The following is a 21,376-nucleotide window of genomic DNA, read 5'->3' as shown; positions in this document are numbered from 1 at the left end:
GTGTGTCCTTCAAAGATTAAATTTTAAGAAGCAGTTAGGTTGAATAATTTTTGTTTGGTAAAAAGTTGATTGGTAACAAAATTGTTTTTCAAAAACATTACTTATTGGGTGACCGTCAAAAAGGAAAGGTATATATAGAAATAGATATAGAAATATATATAGTATATATAGAATAGAAATTGTCTTCAGTCGAATCGTTTCGAATAAAATGTGTAGAAGAAAGAACAACAATAATAACATGTAAATATTAACAGGAATAGGGTAAGATAGGTGTGATTAATGTCTTCTAAGCAACATATTTTAATAAGATATTCAGTTTAAGCGATTTAATTTTTCCTAGAGCTTAAAATATTACTAAGCGCGTGATTATAATGTGACCCCTAACCAACTCAGCTAGAGGTAACAATTGGTTATTATTAATTCTAAGCTTGAATATAACTCAAACTAAAACATTCATTTATTTTGATTAGAATTCTTACAGAAGCACTTTTGAGTCGTCATACCACAGAAATACCATAAACTAAAGAAGTTAAGGCCCTTACAATACCTTGAGAGAATTGAGTTATTTTTGGTAGTTATTGGTAGTAATTAATTGACATATTGGTAGTAATAATGTTCATAATAAGATAACATACATCCCTCGATATTTATTGATATTTTGAACAACATTCGAAATAGGTAAGACAGGTGCTCGGTTCTATAGGGACATACACGTTTATAGAATCTTCATTTTTTCCCATTGCCGTAGTTTTTTTTTACCGAATAAAGTTATGCGATGCGCGTATAAGTATGTCCCTTGTTTCTTCTCAGTATTTTGCGAATAAAAAAAAAAAGAATAGAAAAAAAAGTAAAAAACAGACTGCTTTTGTTACCTGTGTAAACCGCTACACCATACTGGATTTTTGTATTCATAAAAACGGTTTGTTTACCTAACCGATACGGTTGCCATCGAGTTGATAATATACGGACAGTGGTGAATATTTGTATGGCTGATATTTATTTGTATTTATCCTACTAAAATTCCTACTGTCCTACTAATATTATAAATGTGAAAATTTGTGAAGATGTGTGTGTGTGTGTGTGTGTGTTTGTTATTCCTTAACGCAAAAACTACTGAAACGATTGCAATGAAATTTGGTACGTAGATGATGGATAACTAGAATAACATATAGGCCATTTTTTTATCCCGATATTCCTACAGAATACGGACTGACGTGGATAAAACCGCAGAGCGCAGCTAGTATTTGATAACCTATTTGTTTGTTAATATTTTTATATAGAAATTTACATATGAGACTTATTGTAATTAATTTCAATTTCTTTTAAATATTTCCTTACTTTCTTACTACCCTTATGTAATTTTCATCTTACTAATTATGTTAAAGATACGGAAATAAGTTTTTTTTTTTTTTTGTTACCATTCTTTCACGTCGTAACAGAACAATTTAATTGTGTGATTTTTATCTCCCGAGTTAGTAGTTAGGAGGTTAGGAGAATATAATATATCCGCGGTGAAATATCTCGTTCCTATGGGAATTTCCTTTACGATAATATACGATACTTATTTTCTAATTTAAATTTTAAAATGCAAATATAACGTATAATGGAAAAAAAAACTTGAACAGTCAATAGTAAAAACATGATAAGATACACTGTAATAATATATTTATTTTAAAACCAACTTGCACTAAATAAAACGATTGCTTATTAAAAGTAACAAAAAACATATTAGAGTAAGGAATACCTACACAAATGATATTCACTTTTCGATACATACAAATAAATATTTACTCAAGTAATAAGCGCATTGATTCAACGTATATATACAAATTCGCACTTACTTTACAATTTAGATACGGGTGATAATTTTGGATAATAAATATCAGAAATACTCTCATTGTCAAGTGGCTTACAATTTGATTCAATTGACGTTGTTGTTGTCAATGCATTGTAAAATTAAACCTTGTGCTTATGGTAATCGTTTGTTGAGCAACAGTTGACCAACAAAGTTGCTGGGAACTTTGTTTAAATGTTGACACTCCTAGAGCGGCAACTTTTCAACAAGCATTAACGACCCTACAATATACAGTACCAACGAAATGTTGAGAACGACTCAGCAATGTGATTGAAATTTGTTGCTGACCAATTTTTTTTTTAATGGGGTTTAAGGAAAATTGTTCAAGCTCATAAATATACAGGGACTAAATTACAGACGATACCTAGACGATTCGCGTGTAATATACATATTATGCAACAATAAATCTTATCAATACCAGCAAACACAATAAAGAGTGATTATTTTACATAATGCACACCGTTGAAGCTGTCGACACTGGTAATAAATAACTACACTTTTGCTACTCGATTGTGATCATTTTCTGTAACGAGATAAAGGTCATTGTTGCTTCAAGGTTCGCAATCAATTCGTGGTCAATGGAGACCTTGTAAATAGACGTATTTTTGTTTGGCAGCAACGATTCCTCTAAGAATAAAATTAGTAAATTACTGTCATGCCTACCTACATTCTCATCATAATTAGAAGCTATCATTATTAGGTGAATTTTCTCTTTTTGCTTCGACTTAAACACTTTTTATGAGGATACCGAATTTTCTTTTAAATGAACCGTACATGGGCAAAAAAACAAAAATTAAGTTTCTTATGTCGTTCCTACAGTTTAAATTACATAGCAATTTGTATATTAACCACACGTTCTTGTATTTTATTGAAGTCCTATATCTGTAATCGTTGTACTTAAGCGATACATATTAAAACCAAACGTTTGCTCATACTACAAGGCTCCCATAACATAATAAGAGGCTTCTTGGAAGCAACGTTAACTCGGATTTCTTCTAGACAATACCAACAATCATAAACATAACAAAAGATTACTTTCAAAGGTGTTCAAGGGAGTAATTTAATATTTAATGTATGCAAAACATACGAGATTTGCCATGCTCAATAAAAGTTATGAGAGAGTTATGAGAAATGAAAAGAAAACTTATATGAAGACAGTTAAAATAAGACATTAGAGTAATAGGTACCTAAATCGATTTCTTTTTGAATCAGCATTAATATAATGTTATGTGATAAAACCAGTTTGAATAGCTATTTTAAATACATTTTACGTGAAACTCTACAGTCTGGCCTAATTTTGAAATGTATATTGGAGTATCAATTAACTACACTTGAGTTCATCAAATAACTTTATCACATCCCGTGCAAAAATTATTGCTATTCTATGAATAATATACAAAAAGACTCCGAAAGTTACACCGCTTATCTCCTAACATTAAACCTACTTTTATCGCAATAACTTCAGTCAATAAATTACGAAATAACATTAATACACATACCTGAATCTGTTGAAATCTCGCGGATGTCGAAGCGCCGATTCACGAAAACCACAGACGTGCGTTTGCAAAAATAACACCAGTGAACTAAGTTAAGAGGCGTGACAAGGAACGTCGCGCCTCGTTGTGCGGGTTCCCATTTTTTTATTCACAATACGTCCGTTACACAGAAATTCCTCTCGACAAGTGTCGTTTTTAATTATCATACGATAACATTATTTACATGAGATAGCTGGCTTTTATTTGTTTTTGTAATCCTCATCAGGGAATCAACGGAATTTTACTATTCACCCGTGAAGGTCACGTGCGATGCAGTTTTTTTTATTGTATTTTGCAATTTTATTTATTCTGATGTAAATTGGTTTAATTTAAATTATTGTTTAAAATTACACAAATGATAAATTATGAAGGGCGCCAACATTTATTGACATAACAAAAAATAATAAAATAAAACATAAATGTATTTGCATAAAGGTTGAGGTTAGTCATAATAATTGTCAAGCGGATAAACTCTATGACCTCCGGATATTTTTATGTACCTATCTAACATTTCTACCTAAATAATGCCTACAGAATATTGCCGAGGCGTTAATATTACAAATTTTTGTTTTTTTTTACGCCTTTTTATAACGGTTTTACTGTTCGTTATTTGGAAATTCTGTAATACCCAAAATAATTTTACATATTAAATTATGTACATGTTTCGACCCGCAGCTTCGCCCGCGTAGTTAAAGGAAGAGATAGACAGTATCGGGATTATCTCCACATTGTTCCAAATCCCGCACGATGTCCAGGATGAAAACTATTTGATGTCTCTTTGTCGGGTCACAAACTATCTTTGTACCAAAATTTATCTGAATCAGTTCAGTGGTTTAGGCGTGAAGAAGTGACAAGGAGAAATAGTTTTTTACTTTCGCATTTATAATGAATATGTTAAGTTGTTTTATAGGACAGAGAAGTAAATAAAACTCGTATAAGAATGAAATATTGTAATTTATTAATTTTCTTACATAATAAGTAATAACATGTCATAAAGCGATAACAATAGTAATTTGTCTATTTAATAATACTATAATTTGACTAGAAATGCATTAAGTATAATCCTAATAATTATTAATAGTATGTTGAGGCAAAAATTGTGCTTAATAAATTGTAATAAATTTAATAAAATTCGTTTTCATAATTTGTTCATTCATTGAACATTTTAGAATAAATTTACGAAACTAGAAGGCGAATTATATATTCACAATAGTTTATTTGGTGTTTTATTGAGAGGCTATAATGAATTTTATTTTATTACTACATATAATATATAAACCTGTACTTTATTTACCGATAGTTCTAGAATTAATAAATCTTTAGTACCTATATTATATCTTGGATATCATTGAGGTTTGAATGTCTTAAATATCAATTTTATCAAATAATTAAAAAGTATCTAAATTTGAAATATTTGTGTCCAACAGTAAGTCACATATCAATAATTGAAAACTTATCAAAAATTTATACACGCATTAAATAATGATTTCTTAATCGCTTGTTTTATTCAAATTACCTCAAATTGGTCTTTTGTTCAAAACTTAACCCAAAAACAATTATGATAGATTTGTTATCACTTAATTTACTTTAAGCCAAGACACATTATCAATTTCTATCAAATTGAGATGACATATTATCATGAAACGTGTAGCCAATATAGACTTCAGAATAATTGCGAATATACCATTTCAGCAAACCTTTGGATTTAATTTTTATTTTTATAGCATTGAAATGCTTTTTTATAAATGAGAAATTTTGAAAGAATAGAAAAAAATTGATCACGAGGCGGGATTCGAACCCGCGTTTTTTGTTCCTTAGGCACATGAAACCGAAAGAGTAGAAGAAATTCGATTACTGTGGCGAGATCACGGGTGGCCGAGAGGCTAGGCGTTGCTACGGTTTAGCAAAAAACGTGAGTTCGAATCCCGCCCCGTGATCGAATTTTTTCTATTCTTTCAAAATTTCTCAAATCGTTTGATGTTTAGATTCTAAACTATCAGCAAATAACTAAACCAACTTATTGATGAATGTAATTCATATAATCTCTGTATTTCGTTCTGTTGCTCTCCTCTGCTGGTAGGATCTGATCGGTTGAATGAAGGCTGTGAGTACACCAGCCATTATAATCCAGCCCCCGCCAAGGTAAAAGGACAACTCCCACGAGAATGTCAGGTCGTATATGAGGCCTGAGGTGATGATAAACTGTCTTTAGTCTAGGTCTAGCCTTAGGTTATTTTCCGAATTATTAAGTTGGAAACATACATAGCATAAAAAAAGATTTTAAACATACAAGCATATACACATCAGGCGTCCTAAATAATTATTTTTATGCCATAGTTGGCAAAGGACTTGTGGATCACTGATGATACTGATGTGCTGATGGTAAGTGACCAGCACCGCCCATAAACATTTGTCTATGCCCAATTAATAATAATCATGCGCCATTTCATACACATATAGCTAATGACGTTTTACTTAAATAGCTATAGATTGCCAGCTTTACTGAATAAAGGATTAGTAAAGGATTGAGGAGGGAATAAAGAAAAGTACTGGGAAGGGTATGGAAAAGCATACGATCTTCCGGCTATACATTTATAAGAACTTACCAGACAACGGTGGGCCAATCAAATGGCCGATCCCCTCAGCCAACAGCACCAGCCCATACGCCGACGTAAAGTCATCCAGCGAGATCAGCTTCACCAGCAAACTTGGTACAAAAGTGAAGGAGGCGGCAAACATCAAGCCAAATGTTCCACAAGCGAAGGCCAAGAGCCAATAATTCGAGACCACTATAGGTATAGCAGCTACTGACGCGCCGCAGAACAAGAGACAAGCTGCGTATAAATTGCCGATGGAAACACTGGGAAAATCCCCTATCCAACCCAGGCCCACCTGTGGGGAATAACCGAAAATTAATATTTATTATATTTCCTTTATTGGAGAACATAATATACTAGATCTAACCTCTAAAACCGGCCACGCATGGCAAGAACTAAAAAAACATACTTTATATGATTTGGATAAGATGTAGGAGCTGTGTAAGGGATAAAGAGTTTTTATTATAATTTTTTTTAAAACCTCCTTGGAGGGTCGGGCATATATAAAGTATCAGTTACACTGACCAGTTTTATTTACGAATAAGTAGGCAATCAGCCATCTGTGCCCTGGCACAGACACCAGGAATCGGATACAAAGCCACTCGATTCTACATTGAAAGTTACACAAAAAATGTTTACTCAAACGTCCACTCAAAACAATATTTTTTTTATTCCTTCCGGTTGTTCCTGAGATAAGCGCGTTCAAAGAAGAAAACATTACTTCTTAATATTGGTATGTAAATCTTTTACCCAGAAAATTTATTGCGTCTTAGGTATTACCTTCCTTCATTAAACTTCTTAAACTGTTATAAAAATTTTTAAACAATAATTAATGGCAAGAACAAAATATGAATCTATACTTCAAATTTCCAAGCCACTGTTGATAACATCCGAATATATCCTAAACCTTCGGTTATATTTAGTCTGTGGTAAGTGCAAGAATTTGGCACAGATGCGTAAATATCAGGTGACATTTGCTTTCTGGATTTTCTATTTTTGTCATTATTTATTGAACGTTAATTATATAAGTTCATATAGTTTCAATATTTTTATGTTGCTCTTTTTTGAGATATTATTTAATTTTATATAAGTTTTATATTTTCTAATAATATTTGTTTGTCTCTTATTTGGAGAAATAAACGCATATGGTAGTAAAGATGTCTTGTTGATTGTCTCTGATTTTACGCCGAAATCCGTAGGATATATCGTACCGATTTAAAAAGTTTTATAAGCATTGCATAGGTAGGTAATCACTGAGTGGTTTAGGTACATTATGCCTATGTGACGGAACACATTTTAAAAATATTTTTCTATTTAAATTGAACCCGTGCTACGCGGGTATTTAAATAAAATAAATCAATCAACTCACACTCAATAATTAATTTATTCAATTGAATATGAAGAAGTCTAATTAGAATTCTTATAGAATTACCTTTGAACTGTCATATATTACACAGTTATATCATTTACGACCGGTTCGGAAAGCAGTTTCTACAGAGAAGAGCCGGTAAGAAACTCTAGTTGATCTTTTAAAATAGTATAAATTTTACTTATTAGTTCTACATAATATGTAATATGTACATAACAATTCTTTGTGTCATCGTGTTTATAAACGAGAATTAATTATCACACTAATCCTAGTAATATTATACATGCAAAAGTTTGTGAGGTTGGATGTATGTGTATGTGTATATGTTTGTTACTCTTTCACGCAAAAACTGCTGAACCGATTGCAATGAAATTTGGTACGTAGATAGCTAGACAACTGGAATAACACATAGGTAACTTTTTATACCGCTGTTCCTACGGGATACATGGTTACACAGGCGAATTATACACCACAGCTAGTAGTATTATAAATGCGAAAGTTTGTTTGTTTGGATGTTTGTACGTCAATCATGCCGAAACTACTGAACGGATTTTGATGAAATTTGGTATATAGACAGGGTATGAGCTGACTTACTCATAGCCTCTAGCTGGGTGATAGGATACTTATTATAAATGCTCGCTTGGGATAAAAGAGGAATCGTGATATCCAGGCGAAGCCGGGACTAGCGTCTTGTAAAATACATAATGGAAATATAATAAATAAATGCCTGTGACCACGACCGTGCAATCTATTCGAAACATTTCTATACATAGGTATAGAAAAAAACTACACGTTTTACTGAGAAAACAACGAACTTACCTCACTCTTATACGGAGAAGGTATACATAAGGAAAATATATGTCCGGGTGACAATAGTCAGGGTAATAAAATAAAGTCATTAAATTAATGTATTGCCAATTAGTCACCCTCACCGATCCTTAAGTGCAAGGTTTAAATTCTGTCCGTTTAAAGCGGGTCAAAAAACAACATCGAGTCTAAAAGAGTCAGTTACAAACATACAAGTGACGCTAATAAAAACATATTAAAATAAATTCCTTTTTTCCTTTAACAGCTGGAACGACTTCGATAATTATTTTTGTTATTATTTCTTATTGTCAGTGGGAAAAACTGCTTTCCAAAGCTGTGGTAAATATAAAAACTGTGTTATAACAATTCAAAAGTGCTTCTAAAGGAAGTCTTTTTTATTTTTATTTATTTTAGGTTCACCAACAGGTATTACAGTAAAGAAATTATATCAAGTAAATATAAAAAAAAATTAAGAGCTAAGTGCACACCTTTAAAAGGTAAACACAACATACATATAAATTAAACATCTAAAACATCTTAAAACTAAAGTATAAAGAAAACATTGCAATGTTATACTGCATAATACACATCAGCGTTATAATATTTTTAGAAATGCACGGCGGAGGTTTGGGCATGATTTGTACTGAAGATGTCGATTTCGGAACTTTGTTGATTTAGAAGTCGACAAATTCGAAGTCTAAGTAAATAAATAAATGTTGAATATGAGAACACGAAGATATAGGACGTCTCTCGTGTGAGCTGGTATACCAACATTAAAATCCGTAAAAAACCTCTTACCCTGTATTTATAATACCGTCAACAACAACAATAGTACAATCAACTCACCATGCCAATAGTATTGGTGATGCCTATCAAGCTCAACATCACCGCGCCATCATCATCACTGTACCCGTTGTTCACCATGTGCTCAGCGAGATAGAAGTACGGCACAATGAACCAGACGAATATGATGATGGTGCCGACACAGAGAATGATGAACGTGACCTCTTTGAACAGTTCCACGTTGAACATGTCCGCTAGTACGGTGACGCAATCGTCGTACCAATTCTGTAGGCAATAAGGTGTATATTGCTATAAATGAACCTTAAATAGATGCCGTTTTTCCAGATACAGATATCTCAAGTTTATTAATATCCAGTTTATGTGTTATATTGTGTTAATGACTTAACAGATTGGCTTTATTTTTTGATATACATATCTTTTTTTGTAAATTTTAATGGTCGTAGTACTTATTTATGTTATTTTAATAATTTATTCATATGTCTTATATCAAACTGTACTCACCTCCTCCTCTTCATTAACAGTCATCATTGAATTTTTAAATATATCAGGGCAAGACGAGGCCTTCAACTTATAACGTTTTATATTCAATATCGCGTTCCTATGGCTTATAGAATTTAATGGCATTTTCAAATCACGTAAATAATGATGATTAACAGATAATTGCTTTTTAAACCAATCGCGTCTATTGTCTTTGCTGTCTTGTTTCAAGAGCGGTCTCAGATCTTTTGCTTCAGACATTGATCTTCTTATTGCTTTATTTTGATCATCAATCGATTTCTCATCGTCTTTTGTCTTTTCAACATTTGCATTATTTTCTGCTACTTCATCTTTATTTTTAACAAGCGGCTGAGTAATCACATTAGCTTCTAGACTTTTCCTTATAGCTACATCTCGATTGTGTATATTACTTGCGAATGACACGTACTTCATGCCATCATCACACTCTTTGCTTGTGTTTGTAAAGCCACTGTTCATCTGAAAATGTATAAAATTTTGCTATAATAAAGTATATTATTATTTATATTTCAATGTGTGTGTATATACATACCTCAACTACATTGCTCATGTTCGTTGGCATATCTATCAGAGATCTGGATTTCCTCTCATCGTTCTTCTTTTTCATTAATACCATGATTTCACGACGCCGTATAGTAGCTACTTCATCTTTTATCACTTTCTCTGCGGGAACACCCTTTGATATAAGACGCTTCATGTTTTTCCCACGGGAATATTCATTATCATTATAAGTTACGGAATTGGCAATTGAGGCGGAACTAGAATTTTTAGATTTCAGATCATCTTTCGTAGACTTCTCATCGTCCTTTTCAGATTTTTCCTTCTTCTGCTCCAAGATCCACCAATCAGGATCTCTCATAACACACCCACAGACGCACAAATTAAGCAAAGTACCAGCCAACAAGAGAATTGTACCTCTCCAACCGTATTCTTCTATAAAATATTGGGTCATTGGAGCATAGATAAATGTACCAACCCCAGTGCCACAAGCTCCTAAACCAACCGCAAGATTCCGTTTCTTTTCAAACCAATAAGCAATAGAAACAACCGCAGTGACGTAGACAAGACCGAGGCCCAGACCAGCAATCACGCCAAACGTCAACATCATCAATTCAATCGAATTTGAAACTGACGCCAGTACAAAACCAAGCGTGGAAATTAAACCTCCCAGTATTGTCATGCTTCGACAACCATATCTATCCACCAGAGCGCTCATTACTGGCCCTGATAAAAGGGGTACAGCTATAAAAAGACTTCCAATCCATGCTGTAGTTGCTTTACTAGCTTTAAATTCTTCAAGGAATTCCATATACAGCAATCCAAATGAGAAACTTATACCATCAGCAATCATTGAGATGACAAATGAAGAAAATACAACCACCCATCCCCATCCACCGTCTGGTATCTTCGCTTTAGGAACTTCAGAGACCTTAATAAGTTTTTGTTTTTCTTTCACGTCGTTTTCCTTAACATGATCTTTTATTTCATTGTCTATATCAATTTTTACTTTTGTGCATTGTCCATCGAGACCTTTATGATTTTCCTTACCATTAACGGCAAGTAAGTCTTTATTACTAACTTCCACTTCTGGACTAGAGAACGATGTAGAACCAACACTTGTAGTATCACCGTCGCCTTTAACTATACCCGATGTGGAATCAGTTAGCAAAGATTCACGCACTGCATCTTGGATTTTTAAATTATCTTTTGGCGCGCGATTTCTCAATACTACAGAAGATTTTTCGTCTAACTCCATATCTTACTATGCTACGAATAATACTGGCAGTAAAGACTGATTCAAATAATAGATTAACGTCTTAATCTTGGATCTCTGGCTGAATATCTACTAGACTGTCTAGCCACGCTGTTTAGTTTTAAGGTATTCGGCTTGTTTTCAACAGGTACCATGAAGATCTTTATCAAAGGGCTGAAGTAGGCAGTTTTAAAGTGACCCATGCAAGGTCGTCACGGTCTTAGAAAGTTAAAATTCTAGTACAAAGTCTTTGAAACCACAAATCGCTGCACCTGAAAAGAAAAATATCAGAATTAGAACAGAGATGTTTCATATATTTCTATAGTTATTGCGTATAGTGAAATTCCTCGTAAACTGCATCGCAAAAAACAATAACGACTGGTTTTATATATCATAAATTTTACCAATATCAAAATAAAGATCAATCAAAGAAATGTCAGCGAAATCTATAATACTCATGTGACTTTTTAATATATTTTTTTAATAATTCGAAATCCAGATTAAAAAAAAGTAAAAGTACTTGGGTCAATACGTTATTTCTCAAAATCTATCAGTAGTTCACAGGGCTAAGTCTAAAAAAGCAAATAAACACAGGAAGCGTAATATTATGAGATTATTGAACACAGCTACTGCGCGTCTATCTAATGTTAAAAATAGTTCATGTGACCGTGAACTGCACTTTTATAGGGCGCTTTTTCCCTATTTCTAATAGCCTGTCTAGCCTTGACTCTATTTTATCACCGAAAGATCGTAGCTCTTCATTAGGAAAATTGCCTACAACACACTTTAGGTAAATCAATTAATCCGCTATGGAAATATTGATAGGAAGCATTATAAAAAATTTATAAGTTTTGTGAAGAAAATTTGGTGTAACACAGATAATATAATACTACACTGCTGATAAAATAAAGCTGAAGTATTGTTATTTCGTACGTTTGTTTGAACGCGCTAATCTCAGTAACTACGTGATCCCCGAGTACCTATAAACATACCATGTTCGAAGCCGGGATGGGCCGATAGTATTTAATCAATTAAGAGATAAGATAAACGAGATGATTGCTTAAATTCTGTAGTAGCAGTATAAGGTACTTACTTACATCTAGAAGGTACTAAATTTTATTCTATATGTTTTTTTTTTCTTATTTTAAGTTATTATATAAAGGTTTTATGCCATCGCCAGCCAGGTTGGAAGAGATTACTTATTAGCAACAAAGCCGACTTTTTGAACATATAGCTTACTAGCTGCGCCCCGCGATTTCACCCGCGTAAGTCTGTATCCCGTAGGAATAGCGGAATAAAAAGTTGCCTATGTGTTATTCCAGTTGTCCAGCTATGTACATACCAAATTTCATTGCAATCGTTTCAGTAGTTTTTGCGTGAAAGAGTACAAACACAAACTCACAAACTTTCGCATTTATAATATTAGTAGGACATTCTTTTTAGTATATTTTATTGTTTGCTTACTTCTTTTTCAATGCATTTAATATTAAGAAATTAAATACATGAAAATTATGGCACAATATAATACTAGAGCCAAACATAAATTACTTCGCAGCTATTCCCACCGGGTTATTACTCATTGATCAGGGGATGTTATTAATAGTGCTCTACCCGATCTTTTTCTTAGTCTATAATATACAGGTCACTACGATGATAAATAATTTATTCCTATACAAATTACCAGTTGAAGCATGAGGTTATATTCGTGGTACCCGTTTATAATGTATCTTATTTATGCCATTTTTAGAGGCAGTTCTTGGCAACAAGCAATATACCTTCACCTCTCAGAAACTCAAGCACGACTCTCATTTTTCATAAAACGCTTTACATATTTCTTTTACCGAGTTTGGGAATGTTATTATATGTACATTTTTTGTTATTTATTAACAAGGGGCTACTGAAAATCAGCGCTGCGCATTACGCCTAGCACATATTGAGTAGTTACCCTTTTTAGCACCACACCACTGAGCTATAAGTCCGCCCTTTTAGTATAAGTTAATGTTAGGATTGTGTTTGGGGTTTTAAATAAACTTTCTTTCTTTCTTATTTCTTTCTATTATAGCTACTAATATTATAAATGCAAAAATAAGTCTGTGGGTCACTTCTTCATGCCCAAACCAATGACTGATTTGGATGAAATTTGATACAGGGATACTTTTCTCAATAAAGGACACTGGCTCGTTTTTATTCCGGATCTCCCAAGGAAAATAAAGTTTTCGTGTTTATAATATTAGTTGGATATTTTCTTGTGTAAACGTTAAGCCAATAGTTAATGCGTTCAACAAATATTAACTTATTGAACTTCATAAAATGTTATGAAAATAAGCTCATGCTTAACTTTTATCGAGAGTCAACCGACGGTATAGATCTAAATTATAATGATTATTTTTTTATCAAAAAGCTATAACCTTCAAATTGTCAACTAGACCAAATTTAAGTTGAACCATATGGGAGGTACTAGCTTACAACTAACTAATACTAGCTTAAAGTTATGATGCAACAAACACAAAATATACAATTCAATCGAATTGATTATCTCTTCCTTTTTTGCAGTCCGTTTTAAGTAATACAATAAACTTTATTTAAAAAGGCATAATATTTATTAAGCAATTAGGCAAATAGGAGGAACTATAGTGATGTAATTACATTTTTTTTAAATATCTTGTTGCAGTTTTTTTTAAATGATCACAGATAAACGCAGTTTATATAACGTTTTTCTATCGCTCGTATCCTTAGAATATTGAACCAGGTCAGACTTCAGACTTCAGAGACAGACTGTCTGGCGACTGCTTAAGGAGTTATAAGCACGTAAAACGTACTGTAACTAAACATACTATAATATAATAAAATATCACAAAAGCAATATAGCTATGTATGATTTAAAAATATCACTTTTTAATTTAACTACGTAACCTATGAGAAAAAAGTTTAAGCCCATAACTCGACACTTACATATTATTAAAATAAATTTAATGAACCCATAAAAAAAACTACTACGAAATGATCTCATAACATTATTAACGAGGAAAAATTACAAAATCATAAACCTATTATTAGACAACCACGTGGCAATACAAAAATATACGGAGATAAAAGGCACACGATTACTATATAGCATAGAGCCGTATAATTAAAATGAATGTCATTATAAATGAATTCGGCACACATACCGGTTCGTCGACTTTCGGTTTCGTTTTACACAGGACCATCCACTTCCAACGCACGTTATCGTGTGAAACTGGCGTCAAGAAACGATCGATATTATCGTAGTAAAACAACCACTATAAAGATCCCACCCGCCCCTCCTTTCTTACCGTAAACACGGTGAGTCAATGGTGCTGTATGGGCCGCGAAGGGTCTCATTCAATGGTCTTGGACGTGACGTCATAAAGTTTAACGTGAAAAAATATCTCAGACATATGATTGGGTAAGTACTCTTAATTATGTTATCAGTTATTTAATTCATCGATTTAATATCAGTTGCATAGTGACAAATTTATCAATTAATCTGAACTTGTAAAAAAATTGTTGTTATAATCTATCGGATTATTATCTATATGCTTTTTTTGTTCATTAAGGAGATTCAGACTAAAAAACTACATTGTTATTTTAAAGAATAATATTCCTATTATCTTACTAACTTTTACTGCCATGAACAGACTTTTAGTTTATTTTTTTATTTCATCAAAATTGTTAAACTTCTAAAAAATATGAATCTAAATAATAGTTAATTTATAAAGCTGCAATTTATGTATTACAGACTCTTCAAAAATTAGATATAGATTTACATTATACACTACTGTGTACGATTAGGTCAGTCTGAGCTTAGTCTAATCTTTGCAAGAAAACAAAATATTTGCTCGTTATGAAGACATGGTCCCTTGAGAGTGATTTGTGATATAATAACATTAAGTTGTTTTTTTATAGAATATTGATGTAGCGGAAAGACAATGTTTTTAAGGGTGTGCGGCTTACCTCTGACGTCAATGGGGATTTATGATTCCCTTAAGTACTTGTCTATAAATCTAATAGATTTATGAAAATAAAATAGGTATGCGTGAAAGGAAACATAATGTTAGAACTGCATTACTAGCGCCTGGACATTAAGTGATAGCAATACTCCTACGTTCGTAATGCAACTAAAAATAAAATTTTATGTAAGGCGTACAAAATCAAAAGCCTTTGACATTAAGCGTATTATTTCGTATTGTTTTCTTAAAAGACAATCACAAATGTCTTCTGTATATTCAAACGAAAGAAACTTAAATTGTATATATAGAATCGCGTTTATTCCTTCTTTTTGAAGCTTTTTCTAATGAGGTCAAGTGCAATCTTAACATGCCAATAATGCGAAAACTCATCACGTACGAGGTACAAATATTTTACGTAGGTATCTCAAATCGATACATTTACTTTCCGCATTCATTCTTTATTGCACATCATAATTTCAAAAATAATTGAAACAAACACAAACCACTAAAAATTATAATCATGCAGGTACATAGGTATGTACTTACCTACATATTTGTAATTTGTATTGTTAAAAATAAAGTTAAAAAATAGTACCTATTTATAAATGCCAAAAACATTTGAATTTAAAAAATGGCGCCATCGTCAATGACAGCTATTTAAATTAATAACTTAGGATTTCCTGGTAGATACGTGTCCTTTCGACAACCAAATGATGAAATAATATTTATATGTTATGTACTCATAAGTACCTATAGTTTTGCACTGCATAATTATGTATAGTTTGAATGTGAAAACAGAATTTGTTCTTCCAAATACGGCTGAATTACAAATGATTTATTTTTTCCGTGTGGACGATGCGATTTGTATAGACTTTTATTGGCACATAATTTTCATGAATAATAAGTGAACTTATTAAATTTTGTTCACAATTTAGTATTAATCGATTGAAACTGACTTAAAGTTATCTGGTTAAAGAAATTTATAATAAAATTTACTCATTATTTTCATCCTAGTTCTTAATGGCAACACTGTTATTAAATGTTTATTAAATTCTTTTTATAACCGGCTTATACCTTGAATGTAAAATATAATTCCTGGATATGAAAAAATCGTTGCAAATCGTTTAATATTTATTTAATATCACAAATGTTTTGCCTACGGCTTTTACCTAATAGTATATATTTTAAGGCGAATGTCAAAAATGCCTTAAATGACAATTGTAAAATTAAATAGTGTTCATGGCAACACCAACACGTTCTTTTTCCTTGTGAAGTTGTTAGGAGACACGTGCGTAAAGTACGCCGAAATCCCTAAAATAATTCAAAATGAGTGAAGGTACAGCAACTATCCGTACTCGTAAATTCATGACCAACAGGTAAAAGTGCATATTATAGAAAGCATCGCAAAATGTTTGTTTCATGTGTTAAACGCGTCCACCCCACGATGACAGGTTATGTGACAACGTTTGTATGGTTTTCAGATTGTTGGCCCGCAAGCAGATGGTTTGCGATGTCCTCCATCCAGGCAAGCCCACCGTCAGCAAAACAGAAATCCGTGAAAAGCTGGCGAAAATGTACAAAGTGACACCTGACGTTGTTTTCGTATTCGGTTTCAAGACGAACTTTGGTGGCGGCAAGTCCACTGGATTTGCACTTATCTACGACACCCTTGACTTTGCTAAGAAGTTTGAGCCTAAACACAGATTAGCCCGCCACGGCCTCTATGAAAAGAAGAGGCCTACACGCAAACAGCGTAAGGAACGTAAGAACAGAATGAAGAAGGTGCGTGGTACTAAGAAATCCAAAGTAGGTGCCGCTGCCAAGAAGTGATGTGACGGTTTAGGACTGTAAGTAAATAAACTCCAAAAAAACTGCATTATGTGTTTGTATTTATGATTCCTTATATCTTATTCAAATCATTTAGAAACATCTTTTGTGATTTATAGTGACATCATAATTTAGAATATCAATATACTCTTTTGCCAAAACTATTGACATCATAATAATTTAACGATATTCTTTAGAAAATATCAAAACATTTGCTAATTAATGTATAAAATTGCCCTTTGTGTGAGCAATGAAATTATTAAACAAGTTAACAAATTCTGTTAGAAATAACATTCAATATACTATAAATAAGTTATATTTTGCTTAAAAGTCTATTGTATTTTTGTATTACAGAGATTATATACTTAAGTATTGATATTTTTAATTTGAAATGTCTTAATATCATCAGTTATATTACGCTGTTTTGATCAAAAGATGAGCAAGTCACAAGCTGGTTTCAAATTTTCACAATTATCCAACTACTAGCTGCACCCCGTGGTTTCACCCGCGTAAGTCCGTATCCCGTAGGAATATCGAAATGTTAATTATTATAAGAATTTATTACATTTCGGATGTAGAACTTATAACAAACTCAGTAAATAAAATCTGTCTATGGAGGCACAGAGTGTTCTTCATTCTCATAATAAATTCCAACATTCTCGCTACAAATACTATCTTGAATTTTCTTTAGGAAGATAGAATATATGATTTCTTCTTTACATTAGAATACCTTTTAATATATGAAATATGAAGTTTATTTGGATAGGACCATTTCTACACTAATATTATAAAGTGGAAACTTATGTTTTTGTATGTTTGTAATGTTTTCAATCAAAAACCACTGGACCAATTTTAAATTGTTTTTTCGCTATTAGAAAGCTGTAACTACACTGGGTGACATAGGCTATACATGTAACATGGGCAAATACAGGACTAACAGATAGTTGTTTATATTTTCATCTCTTGTCTTTATTTTGCACTGTTCACATTGCCACAGTGAGACAATGTAGGTATTATGTTAGATTTTGTTTCAAATTCAATTTCACAACAAATATGTTATAAATATTTACAGAACTTCAAAACTTAATTGTAGAAGAAGTACACTGTATAACTGTTTGCTATGTGATATTTATATACTTACTATAATTATGTCCTGTGGTGATTAAAATTGCCAAGTCATACCCAAACTTTTTTTATATTTTTTGAGGTTATTATTATTCATTTTACTACCTTGTAGTTTCAGTTTAGTTGTTAGCTTTTTAGCATATTTAGTGGCTGATTGTTTTGAAAATATACAAAATATTGTGTTTGACATGTTTTGTTTTGTTAAGAGTTCATTCGACAAGCAATAGGGAATATTCAACTACCTGTGTATCTATTTTAATAATCACAAATACATGGAACAATTTTCAAAATCAAATTTCATAATCATTAACTTCTAGATGGCGCTATTATCAATACACATTTAATATTTAATCTGTTTACTATGAAAAATTTTCATTATCCCATAACATTTACTTTTCCTTACACATAATTACATGCCAAATTTATCACCATAGAAAGTATGCACTGATGGACAATATTCTTTAGCCAAGTTGTAATATAATGAATTTTTTGGTACAACTAAATGATGTGTTAGTCGGTTCCAAAGATGGTGAACGTACGCTGCTGACGTCCTTTCGGTGTAGCCAGCGGTGAAGTAACGATTCCTTACGCCGTAGTGGATTGGATAGAAGAATTTTGGCGGCAAAACTGTGAATCCTATAAAATTATTTAAATGATTGGCACTTGGATTATATGTAAACATGTATAATTGTTATCCTCTAGAGTCTGGACTATGAATGTTACAGAATGGATGAAAAAAAAAACTAATCAATCAATAATTTACAGTTGGCATATTACGTCTCATGTCTCAATTGAGTACCTAATTAGTAATTGCGTTCCCTTTAATGAAGGCATACTTTATTTTTTAATTACCACTTAACTTCGATTACAAAAAAAATAATTGAACTTTATGATTAACTTAACTGCTTTATGACTGATTCAAATTGATTCGCTTGCGATTTTAGAAAAAAAGGCACATGTAACTTAAAAAAAAATACTCTTCCTGTGTAGAGTAACGTAAGAACTTTACAATGAGTCAAATGAAAAACAAGTAAATAAAAAAACAGATTGATCAAATAAATAGCTTCATATTAGTGAATACTCTAAAAATCATTTAATGTAATGTATGAGACAAATTAATTTTTTTAGAATAGAGAAAAAAATTAGAAAAATATTGCTATATATTATTGACTAAAAAATCGCCACTGATTTTACTTTAAATAATATATATATATATATATATATATATATATATATATATATATATATATATATATATATATATTATTTGTTATGATCATGTTAATGATCATGGGCGGATGTGATAATCTTCGAATTTTCACATGTAATTCATACCACGTACACATAAGCAGTAGTTGACTATCAAATTATTAATAGACCTACGTAATTATATATGTACCTATAGTCCAAGTTCCTTGCGACTTACGAGCTATATTACGTACCTTTGCAGTTTGCTGCCGTCATTAAGACAGCCTCTTTAACAATGCACTCTCTCGTCAGCACCCGAGTGACGGCGCCTGGTCCGTTGTGGGTCCAGATATCTGGTCTGTAATTCATCGCTATTTCCCTATAAATGTAATAGATTAACTGTTTATGTTTTATCGTACAATCGAAACAGGAATAAATATGTGTCTAAGGATTCGCATTTAAAAGTGGAGAAGGGATCATAAATCATAACCTACTTTTGATTCATACCTATACAATGAGAGGGTTTGTCCACGGCTTTGCACGCGTTAAATTCTGAGTGGTTGAATTGATGTTATTATACATATAAACCTTCCTTTTGAATCACTCTATCGATTCCAAAAAACCCCATCAGATTACAAAGAAACAGATGCGGGAAGCGCTTTAAAGCGCTTTTTTAGAAGCGCAACAGAAAACCCGATCGTTATAAAATTAGAGAGATCGAGTGCTGTTTCAATAATTACAAATTTTTACATGTAAATATGCATATAATATGTTTCCTAAAACCGAACAAATTAAATTTTGCTTGTTCTTACTCAAGGAAAAGAGTCGCAAAATACCGCCCAACATGATCTTCAGACAGTGACATAGCAGCTGCATTCAGCATTTTTCTATCCTCTCTCGCAATCCAGTTCGCTGGCAAAGAATCGAAAGATTTAACCACAACCACATCCGTGTCTAAATACACGCCACTCCATTTATAAAGAGTGAGGAATCTTAAAACGTTCGACGTGTTTTCGATACCCCAGTTGGTCTTATTTAGAACGCCAGTCTGTACCAAATGTTCCACAGGACTGTCTGCCACATAATCGGTTATGTGAATACGCGCCAAATGCACATTACTGAAGTCGTCTAAAACTGCGAGATCACTTAGCACCGCAAATTCAGATACAGGTGCACTGAAAAACACGTATACTTGTCTATTTGGATTCGCTCGAGCGGCCGATTCTATTGCACAAAGCTGTCGAGAGTTCAGGGTACCTTTACAACCTGTATCATGAAAGAAAATAGATTCCTTTGGCGGCTTAAAAACTCGAGCATCATATAAAGGTAAGGCATCATCGGAATACACATAGTGACACGTTAAATTGTCTATAGTATTTGTATTCAGTAAATCATCAAGAGATGGTCCTTGCTGAACATGAAAATATAAATATGAACTCACTCCGAAAACACATAATATGCACGAATATAAAACTTTTCTACGAACCACTTTGGTATTAATGAACATTTTAATACTTTATGGACTTCTTATCAAATAAACTACACTAATTAAAAATAGTTAATTTACAACTCATTACACCTGTGCACTACACGTTTTGTTTTAAAAACAAACATTTATTCAACGGCTCGGTGTATTTTAATATTATAATATAGTCATTGTTAGAAACGGTATGGTGTTACCAATGCAAACATTACATTTTGTCTTTGCAGGCGAATCAGAAGAATATTTCTTTGAACATAACAAAAGTTCATAGAAAGTTACATTTCAGTTCTGGAAGCACGGTTTTAGTGCTTAGGTATACTTCACTATATATACTAGTACTTGAAAAATCATGTACTTTTTACCAATAGATACAATGTACATCTATATATATAAAATTCTCGTGTCACAATGTTAGTCTCTATACTCCTCCGAAACGGCTTGACGGATTCCTCTGAAATTTGGTAAGCGTATTGGGTAGGTCTGAGAATCGGCTAACATCTATTTTTCATACCACTAAACGATAAGAGTAAGGCAGAACAGCGTTTG

The 21,376-nt window shown here is 32.4% G+C and overlaps 4 protein-coding genes across 5 annotated transcripts in view; 1 reads left to right on the top strand and 3 right to left on the bottom strand.

Annotated features, from left to right (window-relative positions):
- LOC119832717 (monocarboxylate transporter 9-like) overlaps positions 1-3,542 on the bottom strand; it is a 24,554-nt gene extending 21,012 nt beyond the window's left edge. Inside the window, exon 1 of the mRNA XM_038356444.1 lies at positions 3,355-3,542. The gene's annotated coding sequence lies outside the window, so the exon portion shown is untranslated. The remainder of the gene's footprint in view (positions 1-3,354) is intronic.
- Positions 3,543-5,254: 1,712 nt separating this feature from the next.
- LOC119832560 (monocarboxylate transporter 9-like) lies at positions 5,255-14,657 on the bottom strand. 2 transcript variants are annotated; one of them, XM_038356225.1, is made up of 7 exons: positions 14,407-14,657; positions 10,016-11,508; positions 9,469-9,942; positions 9,010-9,231; positions 5,997-6,282; positions 5,396-5,576; positions 5,290-5,352 (listed from the first exon to the last, which is right to left on the bottom strand). In XM_038356225.1, the coding sequence occupies exons 2-6, from the start codon at positions 11,237-11,239 to the stop codon at positions 5,425-5,427; spliced, it is 2,358 nt and encodes a 785-aa protein (XP_038212153.1). In that variant the 5' UTR covers positions 11,240-11,508; positions 14,407-14,657; the 3' UTR covers positions 5,290-5,352; positions 5,396-5,424. The 2 variants fall into 2 exon arrangements, with proteins under 2 accessions (XP_038212152.1, XP_038212153.1); XM_038356224.1 differs by having other exon boundaries at positions 5,255-5,576.
- A 1,766-nt stretch (positions 14,658-16,423) lies between these two features.
- LOC119832375 (40S ribosomal protein S24) lies at positions 16,424-17,083 on the top strand. Its single transcript, XM_038356044.1, has 2 exons — positions 16,424-16,583; positions 16,689-17,083. The coding sequence occupies exons 1-2, from the start codon at positions 16,534-16,536 to the stop codon at positions 17,035-17,037; spliced, it is 399 nt and encodes a 132-aa protein (XP_038211972.1). The 5' UTR covers positions 16,424-16,533; the 3' UTR covers positions 17,038-17,083.
- A 2,510-nt stretch (positions 17,084-19,593) lies between these two features.
- LOC119832516 (lactosylceramide 4-alpha-galactosyltransferase-like) lies at positions 19,594-20,854 on the bottom strand. The gene is made up of 3 exons (XM_038356177.1): positions 20,834-20,854; positions 20,160-20,758; positions 19,594-19,726 (listed from the first exon to the last, which is right to left on the bottom strand). The coding sequence occupies exons 1-3, from the start codon at positions 20,852-20,854 to the stop codon at positions 19,594-19,596; spliced, it is 753 nt and encodes a 250-aa protein (XP_038212105.1).
- Positions 20,855-21,376: the final 522 nt, after the last annotated feature.

Source organism: Zerene cesonia, chromosome 15 (genome assembly GCF_012273895.1).
Source record: "Zerene cesonia ecotype Mississippi chromosome 15, Zerene_cesonia_1.1, whole genome shotgun sequence".
NCBI lineage: Eukaryota > Metazoa > Arthropoda > Insecta > Lepidoptera > Pieridae > Zerene > Zerene cesonia.
This window is presented reverse-complemented; position numbering and strand designations above follow the sequence as displayed.

What these genes read in the sequence shown, in the direction of transcription:
- LOC119832560 (XM_038356224.1), bottom strand. Translation starts at nt 11,239, where the DNA reads ATGGAGTTAGACGAAAAATCTTCTGTAGTATTGAGAAATCGCGCGCCA. An exon ending in ACATGAGCAATGTAGTTGAG is followed by an intron (nt 9,943 to 10,015) that starts GTATGTATATAC and finishes ATACATTTTCAG; the next exon opens with ATGAACAGTGGCTTTACAAA. An exon ending in CTGTTAATGAAGAGGAGGAG is followed by an intron (nt 9,232 to 9,468) that starts GTGAGTACAGTT and finishes TATTGCCTACAG; the next exon opens with AATTGGTACGACGATTGCGT.
- LOC119832375 (XM_038356044.1), top strand. Translation starts at nt 16,534, where the DNA reads ATGAGTGAAGGTACAGCAACTATCCGTACTCGTAAATTCATGACCAAC. An exon ending in CGTAAATTCATGACCAACAG is followed by an intron (nt 16,584 to 16,688) that starts GTAAAAGTGCAT and finishes TATGGTTTTCAG; the next exon opens with ATTGTTGGCCCGCAAGCAGA.
- LOC119832516 (XM_038356177.1), bottom strand. Translation starts at nt 20,854, where the DNA reads ATGTTCATTAATACCAAAGTG. An exon ending in TGTTCATTAATACCAAAGTG is followed by an intron (nt 20,759 to 20,833) that starts GTTCGTAGAAAA and finishes TTTCATGTTCAG; the next exon opens with CAAGGACCATCTCTTGATGA. An exon ending in TTTGCGACTCTTTTCCTTGA is followed by an intron (nt 19,727 to 20,159) that starts GTAAGAACAAGC and finishes TTACATTTATAG; the next exon opens with GGAAATAGCGATGAATTACA.